The 20673-nt window shown below is 47.2% G+C and overlaps 1 protein-coding gene and 1 non-coding gene across 2 annotated transcripts; one reads left to right on the top strand and one right to left on the bottom strand.

Annotated features, from left to right (window-relative positions):
- The first annotated feature begins 8133 nt into the window (after positions 1-8133).
- On the top strand, positions 8134-10344 carry LOC132567246 (zinc finger protein 883-like). The gene is made up of 2 exons (XM_060232933.1): positions 8134-8982; positions 9130-10344. Exons 1-2 carry the CDS (start codon positions 8134-8136, stop codon positions 10342-10344), a joined length of 2064 nt encoding a protein of 687 aa, XP_060088916.1.
- Positions 10345-15901: 5557 nt separating this feature from the next.
- Positions 15902-15974, bottom strand: TRNAV-AAC (transfer RNA valine (anticodon AAC)). Its single transcript has one exon. It is a non-coding gene; the product is annotated as a tRNA-Val (tRNA).
- Between the last annotated feature and the right edge of the window lie 4699 nt (positions 15975-20673).

Raw genomic sequence — 20673 nt, 5'->3', positions numbered from 1 at the left:
CTGTTTGCTTTCTTTCTGTTATGTATACCTCTGCTATCTAACCTTAAATAGGTACACACATGGCCCAGCCCAACATGGCTGAGCCCAACAAAGTCTCATTTACGTCACATCCGGCCCTCATGACAAATGAGTTCAACACCTCTGCACTAGACAGACTGATCCCCAGAAATCGGAAGCCAAGCTCATAACATCCCCAACAGATTTTTTTTTTTTAAATGTAAATACTGCAGTTCCTGATGCAAGCACCAGTCACACTGTCACCAGGGAAAGGACAGGGGAAAGATGCACAGTCTTGTGGGAGGGGGGTGTCATCAGGCTCGGTACGTCCATTGGGCAGCCGTAGGCAGCTGCCTGGAGCGCCAAGCTGGGGAGAGGGCGCCGGTTTGGGCCCTCCCACACTCCCTTGCTGCTAAGCGGATGGAAATAGTCTGCTTGGAAGTGGCAACAACGCTCCCAGTCTCGCCATGTGCGCCGCCCCTGCCCGCTGTCACTCTGCCTCTCGCATTACTGACATAAGAGGCATAGCAACAGTGGACTGGGGCAGCTGAGACCGGGAGCCTTGCTATTGCTGTGTTTGCCCTCAGCAGTGCTGGCATCAAGGGGAACAGCGGCGCCTTGCCTGGGGCTCCGGCACTGGATGTCATCATCTGATGCGGCCCACAGGGCAGGGAGAAGCCTGCCTAGGAGTAAATACAGGGGCTTACACTTCCCAGGCTTGCTTCTGTCCCTCTTGATTGGGTAACAGGGAAAACTAGCCCAGACGGGGTGGTACCTGGGAGGAAAGCATAAATAGACCCACTGGACAGGGAAGTTTGTTCTTTCTGCTGAGGCTGGGCAGGTGGAGATGGAGGTTGCAGAAGTAGAGAGATCCCTCATCCAGGGAGGGTGAGTGAATTGGTTTGACTTTAAAGAAGAGACCGTCTAGTCAGAGGCATCAGGGCTTTTATTTATTTACACCAACCTTTACTGTTTCTTTATTCGTCGTTGTTGTTCAGTCGCACAGTCGAGTCCGACTCTTTGCGACCCCGTGGACCAAGTCACGCCAGGCCCTCCTGTCTTCCACCATCCTCCGAAGTCTGCTCAAATTCGTGTTTGTTACATCAGTCACACTGTCCAGCCGTCTCCTCTTTTGCCGTCCCCTTCTTCTTTTGCCTTCTGTCTTTCCCAGCATCAGGGTCTTCCCCAGGGAGTGCTCCCTTCTCATTTGGTGGCCAAAGTATTTGAACTTCAGCTTCAGCATCTGACCTTTCAGGGAACAGTCTGGGTTGATTTCCCTTAGGACTGACTGATTGAATCTTCTTGCAGTCCAAGGGACTCTCAAGAGTCTTCTCCAGCACCACATCTCAAAAGCATCTATTCTTCTGCACTCGGCCTTCCTTACGGCCCAGCTCTCACAGCCATACATCACCACTGGGAATACCATCGCTTTGACTTTATTTCTCTTTATTCACTGTGGCATTAAATGTTTTACTACCCACTTGTCATTCTAGAACACCTACAATAAACTTCTTGTTAAATTGCCTGGATCCTCACGTCTCTTCGGTCACAGTTAAAAGGTACTTGTTAGTAGGGAAGATACCTCCAGGACCGCCTTTCTCCATATGAGCCCCAGAGAGCACTAAGATCAAATACCCAAAATCTTCTTCTGATCCCCGGTCCAAAAGACACTCGGCTGGCTTCCACCAGAACAAGAGCTTTTTCAGTAGCAGCCCCTGCCCCTTGGAACGCTCTCCTAAAAAATATCAGGTCCCTGCGGCGGGACTTGCCACAATTCCGCCGGGCCTGCAAAACAGAACTGTTAGCTTTTAACAACTAACAGGGAATGCGACCCCCTATACCACAGCACTGAGCAACACTATCGTATGCCAAATACGAATGAATAATACTGATGCCATCTTGGATTTTAGAACTGAAATGGCAAGTGTATGTATACAATGGATTTTAATGATTTTACTGTAATTTGTTTTAACATTGTGTATTTTAACTGTTGTGAGCCGCCCTGAGCCCAATAGGGGAGGGCAGGATATAAATATAATAAAATAAATAAATACCGGGGTTAGGTAGGTGCTCAGGGCTCTGCCGTACAGACCCTTACCAAAGTCGTGGCAGCCAATACAAGGCCTTTCCTGGTCCCCTCTTGTGTGCTATTTGCAGAGGTTTACTGCCTCTGAATGTCTCTGAATGTAGAGAGCCAGTTTGGTGTAGTGGTTAAGTGTGCGGACTCTTATCTGGGAGAACCGGGTTTGATTCCCCACTCCTCCACTCGCACCTGCTGGAATGGCCTTGGGTCAGCCATAGCTCTGGCAGAGGTTGTCCTTGAAAGAGCAGCTGCTGTGAGAGTCCTCTCAGCCCCACCCACCTCACAGAGTGCCTGTTGTGGGGGAGGAAGGTAAAAGGAGATTGTGAGCTGCTCTGAGATTCGGCGTGGAGGGCGGGATATAAATCCAATATCAACTTCTTCTTGCCTTGAAGAACTGGAGTCACCATAAGTCAGCTGTGACGTGACAGCACTTTAGACACACACAAACACACACACACTGTTCTGGGGCAGCAAATCTCAGAAAACCCATTGCCAGAGGACAATGCTTTGGGCTATATGTGCCAGTTTAAAGACTTTGGGGCATCTGGGGGGCAACACTCAGAAAGAGGACACTGGATTAGGGAGGCTAGGCCATTGCTTGCCCCCCTTTTGAGGGTGGAGCATGGGGCGGACATGGTATCATTTTCATGTCTCACTCGGCCAACTACCTGGATGTGAAGTCAGAGTATCAGCAGATGCTCTGAAAACAAATTGGAACCACCCAAAAGATTTAGCTGATATACTAAAATCACTTGTGTTTAGGACTGGATGTGATGGCCTTGTGTCGTGTCACATGATTTCCAGTCACCTGTTTTTCTCCTGCCAGTCCAGGCTCCAGGATGGGTAAGAAGGCCCAGCAGGCGGGAGAATGTCATGCTTGGGCTTTTGGTGTGATCTAGCTGGGATACTGACACCGTTTGAACTCCAGGGCTCACAGGGCACATTTCAAATTTCACAGATGTTTGCAATGTGTTGGCAGCATTTATAACCTCCAGAGGTTCATCGGTACCAGGGGCTTCTCTTCCACCTCTCCCACAGTTCACTAAAAGTTATTACAAATTTTCTTGAGCGTGAAGAAAAGAAGGTTTCACAACCCTGAGAACTGGGGTGCATAAACAAAATTGAGACAAGCAAACAAAATAGGAATTTCAGGCTAAAATTCTTCCTTCCCATTTTGTCTCCCTTGCAGGTAGCGAAGAGATGTTATCAAGCCGTTTTCTTTACAGAAAAGAGAAAATGCCTCCTTGGCCTCTGGTCCAGGTAGGGGGGGATAAACGGGGGATAGTCAGGGCCCTCAGTTCTTTCTCAGGGAAGCTTTTGCTCCTGTCTGAGGAAAAGAAGCTCTGAAGAGCCCAGCCTTTACGCACGCTGAGCTCTGCATCCTGCAGCCTCACAAACTCCCCTGTCGAGAATGTCAAGTCTCTGCCCGGCATGATCTGTGGTGAGAGAATCTGCTTTTTCTTTCAGTCTCCATTTTCCTTTGAGGAGGTGGCCGTGTATTTCACCGAGGCGGAGTGGGGCCTGCTGGATCCGCGCCAAAAAGCCCTCTACAGGGAAGTCATGCTGGAGAACTATGAGACCGTGGCTTTTCTGGGTAAGGATCTTTCATAAGTGCTAAAGGTGTGAATCGCTGCCATTGGGATGATGCATGGATCAACAGCAGTGTATGTTTGTGAGGCCAGTGCAGGTAATTGGCGGCCACTGGGTGCCTTGAGAAGTTGAGGTGGTCATGAAAGTGATGTTCAGCAGGGCCAGGTAGAGTGATACAACCCACCCCACTGATCCAGGGGCAGCTGAGGCCAGTGTTGTGGCCATCACCAAGCTAGAGAAGATGTTTTAGCCTGAGGCCAAGGCAGGGCTGAGAGGCCCTCAGAAGGACTCTGGATCCTGATTTCTCAGTTCACCTTTACAACATCCCCTTCCCCAGATGGGATTTTGGCCATCCACTCTGTAATTTGGAAAAGATTCATCCTCCTAAGAGTGGTTGGCGGTGTAGGCTTTGATCTAGATCATGGTTCTGTCCTTCCTGAAGAAATGTTCCTCTTTCTTGGATTTCTTTACTTCCTTGTATAAAAATCATCTATCTCCTCCCTCTCCCTCCCTCCCTCTACCCCCCTTTCTCTCTCTCTCTCTCTGTCAAAGCAGCCAGGAATGTAAGAGATCCTCCGTTGGAGATAGACAAAGGCCTACTCTTCCAGAGTTTCTCTGGAAGATCGGAAGAGACTGTTTCCTTCCCAAACGAACTAGCAGCAAGTGAGTATCCTTTGCACTTATGTCAAGGGACTGGGCAAGGAATCCCCAAGGGAACTTTCCTCTTCACTTCTAAACAACACTTGGTTTGGTAGAATTACCAAGTATGCTGAGTGAAGAGAGAGAGAGAGGCCTCAGATCTGGAATCCAACACTTATAAGATCCTTTTGGAGCCTAGCTTACTTGCAGCTCTTGAGCGGCTGCGCTAGCCTTAACTGGATATTCCAGGAAAAGGTGGGGTTTACCTAAGAACAGCCCTGCTAGATGAGGCCAAAGGCACATCACCCCTTTCCTTCATTCTTCACATGGATGCCTTCAGGCCTTCCTATTAGTTGGAGATGGGTCTGAATGCTTTCTTTGGAGCTGTTCTTCCTTGCAGGGGTGTTCTGCAGCAAGTAGTCCTACCAGTTAATAGCGGTTAACACTGCAACCCAGGGGGAACTGGTTTAAGCCAAACCAGACAACAGCCTCTGCTGCTGTGAGGTGGATCAATCCTCACCCCATAAAAGTGGGATTGTGCGCTGTTGAAGAGATTCAATAGTCCAATAAACTCAGAAACAAGTTTTCAGTTGAAGCAGAATTAGTTAATCCACAGTTTAGAGAAAGCGCTGCTGCAACCTCCCATCTCCCCAAGAGTTAGGTGAACAACTCCTTCTGTCACAAAGGTCACCAACCCAGACCCAGCTGGTAACCTTTGGGTTCAAGGTAGCAGGCAACCAATTTACAAACCGATGGGTCCACCTGCAGGCACCTCAACTATTTGGGAACTTAACACTGGTTCACTGAACTCTGGAGATGAGTTGTCTTGAACCCTGCAACTGGAAGGGTAACATCTTGTATTTTGTGAACCATTGTCTTTGCAGCATTTTAGCTAGCACCTTAATATTTAGCTTTCTTATTTTCTCCTCTCACTGAACTGTTCTTAAAGTATTTAAGCATTATCTGCTCCTAAATAAAAATACCTTTTCAAATTCATAACTGGTTATTTGTCACTGCAGCTTGCAATACCATTCTCGAAGAAGAAGAAGAAAAGAAGAGATTAGATTTATACTCCACCTATCTCTAGCCAAAGGAGTCTCAGAGCAGCTTCCAAATCTCCTTTCCCTTCCCCTCCCTGCAACAGACACCCTGTGAGGTAGGCGGGGCTGAGAGAGCTCTCCCAGAATTGCTCTTGAGCAGAACAGCCCTGAGAGAACTTGTGGCTGACCCAAGGTCACATCAGTGGGTGTATGTGGAGGAGTGGGGAATCAAACCCAGTTCTCCCAGATAAGAGCCTGTGCACTTAACCACTACACCTAACTGGCTCTAGTGCCTTAGACTGGCAAGACCACCTACCACTGAAACTTAACTCTTGTGAATTCCTGATATGAGTTTACCTTGCAGGGAGGAATTCTTTATCATTCCCGGTGAGGTCTGGAGTTGATCCTTTGGCTCCATACTAGAGGGGGAAGCACAGAGGGCTGGTGGCAGCTGCCAAAGTCGAGGTGCTTGCAGCCCTGATTGGTGCAAAGGCCTAGTAAAATGTGAGACTCCTAGCAAGCCCTATTCTTTAGCCTGGAAGGTGCCATTGCAGTGTGTAGGCACCTTCCAGGCTAAAGAATAAGGTTTGAGATGTTACCTTTATTGCTAGGAGTCTCACATTTTACTAGGCCTTTGCACCAATCAGGGCTGCAAGCAAGTTTCTGTGATCAAATATGTTAGCGAATGGTTGACCATATGATCTTCTCGTCTCTGAGCATAAGAGAGAGTGCTACTGTTGTCTGCAGCCAACTATTGCACCCTGTCCAGGCGGCTAATTGAATGGAATGTACCAATTAGATAAGCGTGCAGAAAAAAAGAGTCACAGCTAATGTTATGACTTTTGTGCAAGTTCACTGCACTCTTCTTCCCAGCTACTCAGTTGAATCTCTAGAGAAAAATGAACAAGCAGGCCACAAACATCCTGACCAATCTTTCTGAGACAGAATCCATTTTGAGTGAACCAGACTTCTTCACAACTTCCCGAAGGTTAAGTCCCTTCCAATCCCTTGAGGCAGGAAAGCGTCTCCCACAGAAAAACATACAGACAGAGAAAAGCCAGGTATACCTGTCCACTCAGCGCTCTCTGGTGCCCAGGTTTCTCTAAAGCCGGCTGGCATTGTCTACCCCCTCCCCAGGGAAGAGGGTTGACAATAATGACACCCCTGTGCTCAAGGGTCGTTTTGTAGAAAAATAAGTGGTGGAGCTCATTAGCATAACTTATCAGACTATGCTGCTCCCCCCCCCCAGCCAAAGCAACCCAGTGCAAGAAAGGAGAGCCCCGGGTGAGTGAGGCCTGCTTGGGCTGGCTAGAGATCCAGCCAGCCCAAGCAGGCCTTGCTTTCCTGGGCCGCCCCCCCCTCCACAGTCAAAAGGCCAGCAAGCCACCCGCTGCCCAAAATGACATAAGAAGTGGAGAAATGGTGGCACGGGCTTCTCCAGGGGTTAGTGAAGGCTGCTGGGGGTGTGGCAAAGCCCCTGGGGGTTGGCTGGCTGCATGCCTGCTCTCCTAACCCAGGGATTGTTATGCAGCTGGCTCTCTTCACAACTGGAAGGAAACTCTCAGTGCAGTTGCAGGACTGGATTTCATGATAACTTGTATTTAATCTTCAAGAACAGAGAGTCGAAAGAGCTGCACGGCAAGTCAAATGGGAGCAGTGGAGGAAATCACTCTTTCCCACCTTCTGCCTTAAAATATGTTTGGGGAGAGGAGGGATGGGCAGAATATAAAAACAGCTCTACCGAAGGCCCAGGTAGAAATGAGGTGTGATCAGTAGCTCACCTTGGACGGAAAGAAGATCTTATAAAAGAAATGGAGACCCAGGAGTGAGGAGTGCCTGACTGATGGCTTGGCTTCTTGCATGGGTGCTGATTGAAACTCTTTCCTTATTCCAGCAGCAGATGTAGAGGAGGCAGCTGGGGAATTTCAGGATTTCTCTTTGGAAAAAGTCAAGATTGAAGATGCTGAAGAAAACTTTGGAAATGGACCACAGAGGCAGAAGGAAAGCCATGCAGGTAAGAGGAGGGATAAGCCCATTCCTTGCCAAAGAGGGGTCCTCCCTGAAACCCCAGTCCATGAAGGAAGGTCAAACAACAAAAGAAAGAACAAAGGCCTCCATGTGAACCAAAGAATCCATTGCAGAGAAAAGGGGAGAGAAGTGTGGCATTTGCAAAGACCTTCAGTCAGAGAATAAATGTCATTTCGTAGACGCTAATTCCCTTGGGGGAGCAATTGTATAAGTGCTTGCAGTACAGAAACAGCTGCCATCATAAAACAGCCTTTACTTCACATAAAAGAAGTCACAAAGGTGGGGAGCCGTAAAAATGATAAGAGTCTCAATTAAGTGCCTCTGTTGCAGGAAGCTTAATGTACTTTCAAAGTTCATATTATTGTAAACTTCACTGTAAAACAGGAGGAAAGCACTGAAATATTTGGAGCATGGATAAAACTTCAGGACTGCATCAGACCTCCTTGTGTGGATTCTAACAGGAGATCTCTCTCTCTCTTTATTCCAGCAGTAGATGATCAGAGGAATGAGGAGGATGAGGAACTGCATCATCTATCGCCAGACAAAGTCAAGAATGAAGATGTGAGAAGAAATGTCAGGATTCATAGCAAGCCTCAGAGGCAGAAAGTCAGGCGCAGGGTGAAGAAGAGGGACACATCTGTTCCTTGCCAAAGGGGGAATTTCCAAGAAGTAATTCCCATGTTGGAGGGAAAATACAAGTGCTTGGAGTGTGGAATGAACTTCTCAGATCAGATGCAATATAATGTCCATTCCGGAATGCACAGTGGAAAAAAGACCCATCAATGCCTGAAGCGTGGAAAGGCCATGATTTCCAGAGCAGAGTTCCTTAGACAACTCAGAACACATAGAGGAAAGAAAACTCATAGCTGCTCAGACGGTGGCAAGAGCTTCTCAAAGAAATCAGACTTTATTCAACACCGAAGAGTTCATTCAGGAGAGAAACCCTTTATCTGTTCAGAGCAAGGAATGATTTTCTTGAATAGCAAAAAAGGTAATATAAATTTTTCAAAACATAGTATAACGAAGGCATGTAAATGCTATCGGTGTGGAAAATACTTCAGATATAAATCACAGCTCTTTGTACACCAAAGGATCCACACAGGAGAGAAACCTTTTGAAGGCTCGGAGAATGTGAAGAGATTCAGTCAGAGTTTCCTTCTTAAACAGCATCAAAGAAACCACACAGCAGAGAAGCCTTTTGAATGCTCAGAGTGTGGGAAGAGGTTCAGTCACAGTGGCAATCTTCAAAGTCATCTAAGAAGCCACACAGGAGAGAAGCCTTTTGAATGCTCAGAGTGTAGGAAGAGATTCAGCCAAAATCATGCTCTTCAAAGTCATCTACGAACCCACACGGGGGAGAAGCCTTTTGAATGCTCAGAATGTGGGAAGAGATTCAGTTGGAGTGGCCATCTTGAACAGCATCAAAGAACCCACACAGGGGAGAAGCCTTTTGAATGCCCAGAGTGTGGGAAGAGATTCAGTTGGAGTGGCAGTCTTCAACTGCATCAAAGAACCCACACAGGGGAGAAGCTTTTTGAATGCCCAGAGTGTGGGAAGAGATTCAGTCGGAGTGGCCGTCTTCAACTGCATCAAAGAACCCACACAGGGGAGAAGCGTTTCAAATGCTCAGAGTGTGGGAGGAAATTTGGTCACAATAGCACTCTTCAAGAGCATCAAAGAACCCACACAGGGTGGAAGCCTTTTGAATGCTCACGGTGTGGGAAGAGATTCAGCCAAAGTGGCAATCTTCAAAGTCATCTAAGGACCCACACAGGGGAGAAGCCTTTTGAATGTTCAGAATGTGGGAAGAGATTCAGTCGGAGTGGCCATCTTCAGCAGCATCAAATAACCCACACAGGGGAGAAGCCTTTTGAATGTCCAGAGTGTGGGAAGAGATTCAGTCGGAGTGGCAGTCTTCAACTGCATCAAAGAACCCACACAGGGGAGAAGCCTTTCAAATGCTCAGAGTGTGGGAGGAAATTCAGTCACAATAGCACTCTTCAACAGCATCAAAGAACCCACACAGGGTGGAAACCTTTTGAATGCTCAGGGTGTGGGAAGAGGTTCAGCCGCAGTGGCCATCTCCAACAGCATCAAAGAACCCACACAGGGGAGAAGCCTTTTGAATGCTCAGAGTGTGGGAAAAGTTTCAGTCGTAGTAGCGATCTTCAAAGTCATCTAAAAACCCACACAGGGGACAAGCCTTTTGAATGCTCATGTGGGAAGAGATACAGTCGTAGTGGCAATCTTCAGAGTCATCTACGAACCCACACAGGGGAGAAGCCTTTTGAATGCTCACAGTGTGGGAAGAGATTCAGTCAGAGTAGCCATCTTCAACAGCATCAAAAAACCCACACAGGGGAGAAGCCTTTTGAATGCTCAAAGTGTGGGAAGCAATTCAGTCGCAGTGGCCATCTTCAAAGTCATCTAGGGACCCACATAGAGGAGAAGCCTTTTGAATGCTCAGAGTGTGGGAAGAGTTTCAGTGATAGTAGCAGTCTTATAAAACATCTAAGAACCCACACAGGGGAGAAGCCTTTTGAATGCTCAGAGTGTGGGAAGAGATTCAGTTACAGTAGCAGTCTTGAAAAACATGTAAGAACCCACACAGGGGAGAAGCCTTTTGAATGCTCACAGTGTGGGAAGAGATTCAGTCACAGTGGCAATCTTCAAAGTCATCTAAGAACCCACACAGGGGAGAAGCCTTTTGAATGCTCACAGTGTGGGAAGAGATTCAGTCAGAGTAGCCATCTTCAACAGCATCAAAGAACCCACACAGGGGAGAAGCCTTTTGAATGCCCAGAGTGTCAGAAGAGATTCAGTCGGAGTGGTGGTCTTCAGAAACATCTAAAAACCCACACAGGGGAGAAGTGTTATGAATGCTCGGAAAGAGGGAACAGATTCAGTCAGAGTGGCCATCTTCTGGAGCATCAAGGAATACACAAAGGTCAGAAAAATTCCGAATAGAAAGAGGTTCAGTCAGTGTGGTAATCTTCAACAACATCTGAGAACCCACACAAGGAAAGACCATGTAACTTCTTAGCCTATTGGTGTTGAACTAATTTGTTACAACAATCTGACAGAAATGTCACTTTGTTGGGGCAGGCCATGTGTGCCGTACAATGTGTTGCCAGGTACCAGAGATATAAACTTTAGAAAGAATATAGGCAAACCAAACAATATTATTTTTTACTCAGTGTACAAACGTACTTAAAGAATGAACAGCCTTACGGTATCTGATACGTCTCATTCTCTGAATTACTGCATCAAAATATGGAGTCAGTGTCTGTGCTGTACCAATCTTGAGTGTGTTGGTTAGGTGTGTATCTGTAAGGTGAAAATGTACCTTTAATTTATGGACATTTATTCCAGAATAGAGCTGTATACAGACGTAAGTTGTTCCAAACATGTACAGAATTTTGTGTCTGAGTTTCTTATGTACATTCTTCATTGTATAACGGGGATGTGTTTAGTGACCGTTCTTTAGGAGACTTTGGGCTGGAGAAGATTCAGTGAACAGCTCACCCAAGTGTGATCTGACCGCACCATGGAACTGATATCAGATCTGGTAGCCAAATTAATGAAGGAGGTGGAAACAAGAATGAAATCTATACTAGTGTAGACATTAAATCTCAGGAAGTAGAAAGGGTAGTCTCTGTCCAGCTTGTGTAATTGTCTGCATGTGTCTGTTGAATTAAAATTCTCAAAAAGTGCAGCTAGTTTTGTGTGTTGTTTGTTTTTCTGATGATGTCGAGGTAAAGGGTGGGAGCAATCCAAATTATGGTCAACAATGTGATTAAAGTCACCACCAGTGATCACTTCTGCTTCCTGGAAGTCCTGCAGGGCACTAAGCACCTCCTCCAAAAAGACTAAGGCCGTTTTCCCACAGAGCTTACCGCGGAGCGACGTCCCTCTTCACCGCGCAGCGTCTGCGAGAATTTCCCACCAACTGCTCCGCAGAACCAGGAAGTGCCGGACCTTTTGCGTCGCAGATGTAAACCGCTAAAAACCAGTTTACTTTAGCGACGCAAAAGCCGCAGCTCTTCCTGGTTATGTGGAGCAGTTGGTGGGAAATCCGCGCAGATGCTGCGCGGTGAAGAGGGACGTCACTCCGCGGTAAGCTCTGTGGGGAAACGGCCTAATTGATTGGTGTTTAGAGCATCTATTGAGGCTACAGTGATTTTTTGTTGATCCAGAATGCCTTTGATAAAAATAAGTCTCCCTTGAGGATCAATTTTGGTTGCTTGGTGATTAAATTGGAACTTTTTAGATCAGGGGTGTCTGACTCATTTGCTATAGGGGCTGGATCTGACATAAATGAGACCTTGAGGGGCCAGGCCATGTCAGTTCGGGCCATGTGTATACCTATTTAAGATTAGGTAGCAGAAATATAAATTTTATAAAGAACACAAACACAAATATATATATTTTTTAAAACTTAAAACATGCTTAAAACATTAGCACTCATTGGTCTTAAGGATGCTTTCTTTGTATTTCTCCCATGGGATCCAGGGAACTGTACAAAGGAAGCTCTGGCTCTTTCCTTCCTTCCTTCCCCAGGGGACTGGGGGGGGAAACCTCAGCCAATGGAGAAACTAGAGCCTTGGCTCAGTAGCTCTGCTGTGCGATTGAGCAAGCCTTGCAAAGCAAGCTGTTATGCAGAAGGAAGCAAGATATAGGGAGAAGGAAGCAGATGACAGCCAGTTGCTCAGGGGCCTGATAGGAGCCCTCCAGGGGCCTGATTCGACCCCCAAACTGCTTGACACCCCTGTTTTAGCTAAAAGAATAGAACCGTCTCGAGATTTCAAACTACATTTTACATGAAATTGGCTTTGTATCCAAGCAGCCTTCAATGACTTTGATATTGGGTTTCTAAAGTATGTTTATTGAAGTAATATAATGTCAGAGTGTAATTTGGCCAAATTATTCAGGATTCTTTCATTTAATAGGATTATGAAGGCCTCTAACATTCAAAGACCTAATATTCCATGAATGGCTCATGATTAGTGCTGTAGATATAAACAGATTAGAAGTGAAGATTGGAATGCTTAAAAATGAGTCACTACAAAATTCAAATCAGGTCTATGCAAGTGTAGAGGAAGCTATGACACATGAATGGGTGAAACTAAATATGCAATAAACTGATGCCAAAAAAAGTTTTAAATTGAAACAATAGGTTGAGCCATATAGCTGAATGGGCAATTAACAAGTTGGTGAGTTAGTGGTTCTAGATCAAACAAGACACCAATTAAGACCTTAGGGACCGTCTCCCCACACGTTCCCCAGAGGGTACTTGGATCTGGATCTCAAAATCTATTAGTAATCCCTGGGCTGAAGGAGGCCAAATTAAAGACCACTTAAGAAAGAGCCTTTTAGATCGCAGCCCCTTACTGGTGGAATCAGTTACCAGAGGAAGTAAGGGCCTTGCGGAACCTTGTTCAGTTCCACAAGGCCTGTAAGACCACTCTCTTCCAGTTGCCTTTCAACTGTTGAGCTTGTGTCGTAGGGAAACTGAGGAAATACCGTCGCCACTGAAAACTAAAACATAACATCAAAGAGAATAGCACCAATTGTTTTAATTATTGTGACTGTTTTAATTGAATGTGTAACTTATAATGTGTATTTATTTTAACTGTTTTGTTGTGGTTTTATGTTGTGAGCCGCCCTGAGCCTGCTTTGGCGGGGAGGACAGGATATAAATCAAATCAAATAAATAAATGAAGACAAAGTAATGACTCCTTGGAGAAGACCCTGATGCTGGGAAAGACAGAAGGCAAAAGAAGAAGGGGACGGCAAAAGATGAGATGGCTGGACAGCGTTACTGATGTAACTAACATAAATTTAAGTGGACTTCCGAGGATGGTGGAAGACAGGAGGGCCTGGCGTGACTTTGTCCATGGGGTCTCAAAGAGTCGGACTTGACTGTGCGATTGAGCAACATCAGTTTAAAATTAATTTTACCAACAGAATCAAAATTTTATGCAAATCAGATTAGCAGAGAGAGTGGTCACAATTTTATATCTGTTTAAAGTTTTTCCCTTTTTTAAAAAAAACTAAAAACAAAGCACCTAAGACTGGCTGCTTGATACTGTTCAACAGCAGCCACCCCTGAGAAGTCAGTGTGGTGTGTTAGAATCATGGAATCATAGAGTTGGAAAGGACCTCCTTGGTCATCTAGTCCAACCCCGGCACAAAGCAGGAACTGCACAAATACTTCCCCCCACCTTTTCCTGTGATTCTTTTCATTATCTGCCTAATTTACAGAATCCAAACCAAGGAGATCCAGGTTAGCAACGAGTAGGACCAAAAACCAGGACCGGATCTACATGGTTTTTTTTAAAGGTAAAGGTAGTCCCCTGTGCAAGCACCAGTCGTTTCCGACTCTGGGGTGACGTTGCTTTCACAACATTTTCACGGCAGACTTTTTTATGGGGTGGTTTGCCATTGCCTTCCCCAGTCATCTACTCTTTCCCCCCAGCAAGCTGGGTACTCATTTTACTGACCTCGGGAGGATGGAAGGCTGAGTCAACCTTGAGCCAGCTACCTGAAAACCCAGCTTCTGCCGGGATTGAACTCAGGTCGTGAGCAGAGCTTCAGACTGCAGTACTGCAGCTTTACCACTCTGCGCCACGGGGCTGACTACACGTTTTTTAGGGGAGGGGGGAAATTAAAAATGACGCCCCCTTCATGGGCCCATTCTGATGGCCCATAGAATACAATGGACTCCATACCCAATTTGACGCCTCCCCCCCCCCCCCCCCCGCGTCAGCATTTCCTCTACCCCCCCCGCCCCCGAGATCCGGCCCTGCCAAAAACCATGGGATAATAACTAATCAAAATGTTAACAAAATTACTAGTACAATTTACATAAAATTTATATTAAGTGAACAATAAAGCCTGTGACTTTGGAATATTGGAATATCAATTACAATTCCATCATCTACTACAAATCACATGCTCCAAAGAAATCTCAGTCCAAATCTCAGCTCCAAAGAAATACAGTTCCAGATCAGCAGTTTAAAGTGCCAACATGAGTTCCATAATAGTGAAGTGCAAAAGTCTTAAGTTTCCAAATGGGTTGAAGTACATGTTAACAGCCAATTTTTAAGAAATGTGCTCATGCAAAAGTCTTCTTAGACCATTCAAAAAGTTGGTTGGACTCCCATTTCCACCTCTGATGGAATTCAGCCAGCTAGCTAATGGAATAGCACCATTTCCGTTGTTGCTTTTTCAAAGAGAGCCAGTTTGGTGGTGGTTAAGTATGCGGACTCTTATCTGGGAGAACCGGGTTTGATTCCCCACTCCTCCACTTGCACCTGCTGGAATGGCCTTGGGTTAGCCATAGCTCTGGCAGAGGTTGTCCTTGAAAGGGCAGCTGCTGGGAGAGCCCTCTCCAGCCCCACCCACATCACAGGGTGTCTGTTGTGGGGGGAGGAAGGTAAAGGAGATTGTGAGCCGCTCTGAGACTCTTCGGAGTGGAGGGCGGGATATAAATCCAAAAAGAGGGATGTGAGGTATAGGGTTGCCAGGTCCAATTCAAGAATATCTGGGGATTTTGAGAGGTGGAGCCAGGATACTTTGGGGGTAAAGCCAGGAGCAAGGTTGTGACAAGCACAATTGAACTCCAAAGGGAATTCTGGCCATCACATTTAAATGGACTGCACACCTTTCAAAATCCTTCCCTCCATTTGGAAATAAGGAAAGATAGGGGCACCTTCTTTGGGGGCTCATAGAATTGGACCGGCGGTCCAATCTTTTTGAAACTTGGAGGGGGTTTTGAGGAGAGGCACTGGATGCTATGCTGAACATCTGGTCCCTCTACCTCAAAAAACAGCCCCACAATCAATTCTCCATTATACCCTATGGGAATTGGTCTCTAGGGAATAATGGAGTGCCCAGCAGACATTTCCCTCCCCTCCCCTCCCCTCCCCTCTGCTTTCTGTTGACCCTGAAGGGGGGGGAGAGGGCCTCCAAACTGGGGGACCCCCCCTGTCCCCACCTGGGGATTGGCAACCCTAGGTATCTCTATAGCTTCTTACACACCCAACCATTGTAACCCACAAGCACAGATACACAGGAGCTTAACAAATATGAACATATGAAGCTGCCTTATACTGAATCAGACCCTCGGTCCATCAAAGTCAGTATTGTCTTCTCAGACTGGCAGCAGCTCTCCAGGGTCTCAAGCTGAGGTTTTTCATGCCTACTTGCCTGGACCCTTTTTTGGAGATGCGAGGGATTGAACCTGGGACCTTCTGCTTCCCAAGCAGATGCTCTACCACTGAGCCACCGTCCCTCCCTTAATAATAATTACCCAAGTTATTTGTTTTTTTCCCTTAACCTGATCGGAACGTAACAATAGGGTTTTTTTCAAGAGCACAGCTTGGTGAGTAGACCAAAGCGGGGAAATATTGGGAACTTCTGAAAGTTGCAGACAATATTTTGCGCTTCCTGAAGTCGCCAGGGCTTCTCTAACAAGCAAACCTTTATTTATCTGCATAGCTTAAAAAATTAACCTGCACTGTGTTTCCGCCCGGTTTCGAACCGGGGACCTTTCGCGTGTTAGGCGAACGTGATAACCACTACACTACGGAAACTCAGCTTATACACGGGAGAAATTAAGCTGCAGTGGTTTTGTGCTTGTGAAGGTGCTTGCGTTGCAAACTGCTGGAGCCCTTGTAGCCTGGGGTCGTCTCCCCCTCCCCGCGGGGAGCGCAGCCCTGTGAATCCCGAGCAGCCCCATTGAGCTACATTAGAGGGCATCGCTGACCGCAACCCGGCTGAAGCCCAGCCTCCCGCGGACTGAGGGTCTTTACGGGGAGGGCAGGGAGAACATAAGAAAAGCCAAGTTGGATCAGGCCAATGGCCCATCCAGTCCAACACTCTGTCACACAGTGCCCCCCCCCCACAAAAAAAGGAGGTTCACAAATGGGGCTAGAAGCCCTTCCACTTTGCCCCCCCCCCCCAGCACCAAGAATACAGAGCATCACTGCCCCAGACAGTTCCAGTAATATAATGTGGCTAATAGCCACTGATGGACCTCTGCTCCCTATGTTTATCCAAACCCCTCTTGAAGCTGTCTATCCGTGTAGCCGCTACCACGTCCTGTGGCAGTGAATTCCACATGTTAATCACCCATTGGGTGAAGAAGTACTTCCTTTTATCCGTTTTAACCTGACTGCTCAGCAATTTCATTAAATGCCCGCGAGTTCTATTGTGAGAAAGGGAGAAAAGGACTTCTTTCTCTACCGTCTCTATCCCGTGCATAATCTTGTAAACCTCCATCATGTCACCCCGCAGTAGACGTTTCACCAAGCTAAAGAGCCCCAAGTGTTTTAACCATTCTTCATAGGGAAAGTGTTCCAAACCTTGAATCATTCTAGTGGCCCTTTTCTGGACTTTTTCCAATGCTATAATATCCTTTTTGAGGTGCGGTGACCAGAATTGTACACAGTACAATTTTTTTGGCGTTGTTGTTGTTGTAGTTTTGCAGCCGTGAAAGGGTTAAAAGAGCCGAGCCGTCGGCTAGAGAGGCAGACAAAGGGAGAGGCGGAGGGAGAAAGAGGAGGGAGGGTGCCTTCAGAATTGCAAAAGGCCGGGAAGATTCCCTCTCCAGTGAATCCTTTCGGTCTCCGAAGGCACAAATTCGAATCTCGTCCACGTGTTTGGAGGGAGGAAGGGTGGGGGGCGTTTAGATTCTTTGCAGACTGGATATTCTTCTCTGTCGGGGTTTCCCTTTGTCACTCTGGCGCAGGGGGTGGTGGTGGTGGTCTGGAGCACTGTTCCCCCTAAGCTGAGTGAGTGTGAGCCAGCTCAGTTTTTTAGCCTCTTGCTCACACGTTTTTGTCTTAGCTCAGGGAAAATGGCCCCAGAGCGAGCTAATCTATGCAATAGCTTACAGATTTAATGCCAGTAGCTCACAAAGTAGAATTTGTGCTCACAAGACTGCACAGTTTAGAGGGAGTATTGGTCTGGAGGTGCCTGCCGGGGGTGGGGTGGTCTGCAGGACTTGCAAGGCGGCTGTTCCCTAGGTGGCCTTTGGGGGACAAGGGGGGGGGGGGGATGGGGGGTGCCCCCAGGCCAGCCCTGTCCTTGCATCCTGCCCTGCTGGAGGGTGGATGGGGTTTATTCGAGACATAGATGGCTTAGTAGTTTCATATTGTTAACGTTTTTTGTACGGTTTTATCAGGTGCATTGATCGGTTGGAAGCAGGCCTGTAGCCAGGATTTTAAAAGTTGGGAAAGGAAAGGTCCCCTGTGCAAGCACCAGTCGTTTCCGACTCTGGGGTGACGTTGCTTTCACAACGTTTTCACGGCAGACTTTTTACGGGGTGGTTTGCCATTGCCTTCCCCAGTCTTTTACACTTTCTCCCCAGCAAGCTGGGTACTCATTTTACCGACCTCGGAAGGATGGAAGGCTGAGTCAACCTTGGGCTGGCTACCTGAGTCCAGCTTCCGCTGGGATTGAACTCAGGTCGTGAGCAGAGAGTTCAGGCCACAGTACTGCAGTGCTGCTGCTTTACCACTCTGTGCCACAGGGCCGCTTAAACGTTGGGGGGGCATGTAAAAATGTTGCGGCACGCTTAGTGGCTCCCCTCCCCTAGCTGCTGCCACTGTGACTTAGGGCCTCTGACTCAGGATGCCTTCCCATCCTCACCCCCCCCCCCCCCCCACCACTAAAGAGGCCACAGGGTGAAAGCTGAGAAGGCAGGGTGCGCTCCCTTCAGTGGGCCCTTTAAATTGTGTGGGAGGGGCAGCAGTTGCTCCTGGTTACCCCTCCTGTGCAATTTAAATTGTGGGGGAGGGGGCGGCCTCTCAGCTTTCACCTCACACATTGGCAAGAGGGGGAGAAGGAAGGTTGGGAGCACCTAGCAGGAAGTCAGGGGGCATGCCCCCCACAAGCTACAGGCCTGGTTGGAAGTCACTTCGTGCCATTGCGGGGGAGAGGGAGCAGAGTATGCATTTCTTCATTCAAACGGTGATTAACATATGGAATTCACTGCCACAGGAGGTGGTGGCAGCTACAGGCATAGCCAACTTCAAGAGGGGATTGGATAAGCATATGGAGAAGAGGCCCATCAGTGGCTATTAGCCACAGCATATTGTTGAAGTTCTCTGTCTGGGGCTCTGCATTCTGGTGGTTGGGAGGGGCAACAGTGGAAGGGCTTCTGGCTCCACTGATGGACCTCCTGATGGCACCTGGGTTTTTTTGCCACTGTGTGACACAGAGTGTTGGACTGGATGGGCCATTGGCCTGATCCAACAGGGCTTCTCTTATGTTCTTATGTGACACAGAGCGTTGGACTGGATGGGCCATTGGCCTGATCCAACAGGGTTTCTCTTATGTTCTTCTGTGACACAGAGTGTTGGACTGGATGGGCCACTGGCCTGATCCAACATGGCTTCTCTTATCTGGTTGAATAAAGAGCCACCATAGTATCGCAGAGGTGATCGCAATGGGAGGAATTGTGCTGATTGGCTGCCAGAAATACCACACCGTTGGGCCAGTGCTTCCCATCCCCATGATGGGTCCATTTCGGAATGGGGGCATGTTTTATTTATTTGGTTTAATTACAAAACAAAGGTTAAATCAAGCACTGCCTTTAAGACAATGAAGTCTTATTCAAGCTTTTGTGTGCAAGTGTGCTTCTTCAGACTAGTCCAGGTTTTTGCATTTTGTAAGAAAGGAAATGTCAGTCTGTACCTGTGCAGGTTTCTTCATAAGGCTGCTGGAGTTCCATTCCTTATGCCTTAATGTGGTGCCCTCCATGAAAATAGATTCAGGTGGGCAACTGTGCTTGCACATGGAAGCTTATACCTTGAATAAAACTTTTTTGGTCTTAAAGGCGTCACTGGACTCAAAGCTTTGTTCTGCTTCAGACCAACACATTTATCCACCTGAATCAATGTTAATTAGAATCTGCTATTTAATGGGACTCAATGCAATCAACAGGATGGTACTTTCAATAAACTATGAAATAGAATTTGGGTTGTAGAAATCTGGAAAACGCTATTGAAGGAAAGCATAATGGTTAATATGACCCAATAAATAATGCAAAATTACATAGTGTGATAGAAATTATAGCAAAGTACACACAGGGATATAGACTCTAGTCCCCAATAATTATTCCGTGTAACTTTCTGAAGCCTTTTGTACAGTGCTACCCTATTGCTTGGGTAGAAAAACTCTTGAATAATTAAGTTTTTCTAAGTTTGGGGAAAGGCAGGCAGGTGGGTGCCTTCTTGACCTCAGGCACACCAGCTTTATCTAGTAGTTAAGGAGTGGTGGACTCTAATAGTTAAGCCCTTAACAGTTCCTTTGTCCTGGCTCCAGTTTACCTTGTGATATACCCACTAGACAGACTAATCCTCAGAAATCAGAAACCAAGCTCATAACGGCCACAGCAGATTTTTTAAAAAGCAAGTATTGGTTTTTTTGTTGCCTGAATGACCAAAGGGATATAAATTTAAAAGCCTGTTATGGAATATACCACAGGGCATTAATCTTCATCAGCAAACTGCAGGGATGCTCCTTCTGATCCACTGGGATAATCCTCAGGTGATACTTCACCAGGGACAGTGATGCCTTTTTTATATTTTTCCCTCTGCCTTTTCACAGCCAAGTGAATGAGAGTGTCTTTCCGGAGTCAGAGGCAACCCAAGAGAAAGATGATGGAAGAGAAGAACCCCGAAGGGCTTGGAACTGGGAAGATATCAAAGAAAGGTCTCCATCCCCTCCAAGCAGGGAGTGGTGCTGAATTTTGGAAAAAAGCTGTGCAAGAGATCTTGGTTCAGGACTCTGTGACCACAGATGAACGCAGCCGATGCTTCCGGCAGTTCTGCTACCAGGAGGCTGATGGGCCCCGAGAGGTTTGCAGACGGCTCCACGGACTTTGTAAGGACTGGCTGGAGCCAGAGAGGCGCACCAAGAAGGAGATGGTGGACCTGGTGATCCTGGAGCAGTTCCTGGCCATCCTGCCGCAGGAAGTGCAGGGCTGGGTGAGAGGATGCGGGCCAGAGACCAGTTCCCAGGCAGTGGCCCTGGCCGAATGTTTCCTCCTGAGTCAGGCAGAGGAGAAGAGGCAGGCACAGCAGGTGAGGGGCTTTCAGTCACACCGTTCAAGTAATGACCTTATCCTAAAACTCCCTGCCAGCTATTTCTCTGTGTGTGTATTAATGGTCATCAGGTTGCTTCTGTATGGCAGCCGCATGAATATTATCTCATTAACAGCCTTGCTCAAGTCTTTCAGACTCTGGCTTCCTTGACTGAGTCAATCCATCCTGTGTTTGGTTGCCC

This window comes from Heteronotia binoei, chromosome 2 (genome assembly GCF_032191835.1).
Source record: "Heteronotia binoei isolate CCM8104 ecotype False Entrance Well chromosome 2, APGP_CSIRO_Hbin_v1, whole genome shotgun sequence".
Classification (NCBI taxonomy): Eukaryota; Metazoa; Chordata; class Lepidosauria; order Squamata; family Gekkonidae; genus Heteronotia; species Heteronotia binoei.
Note: the sequence above shows the minus strand (reverse complement) of the source record. Positions and strands in the feature narration are given on the sequence as shown.

Coding starts and splice junctions, on each gene's coding strand:
- LOC132567246 (XM_060232933.1), top strand. CDS start 8,134: ATGCACAGTGGAAAAAAGACCCATCAATGCCTGAAGCGTGGAAAGGCC. Junction 8,983..9,129: donor TGCATCAAAGAACCCACACA/GGGGAGAAGCGT, acceptor GGCAATCTTCAA/AGTCATCTAAGGACCCACAC.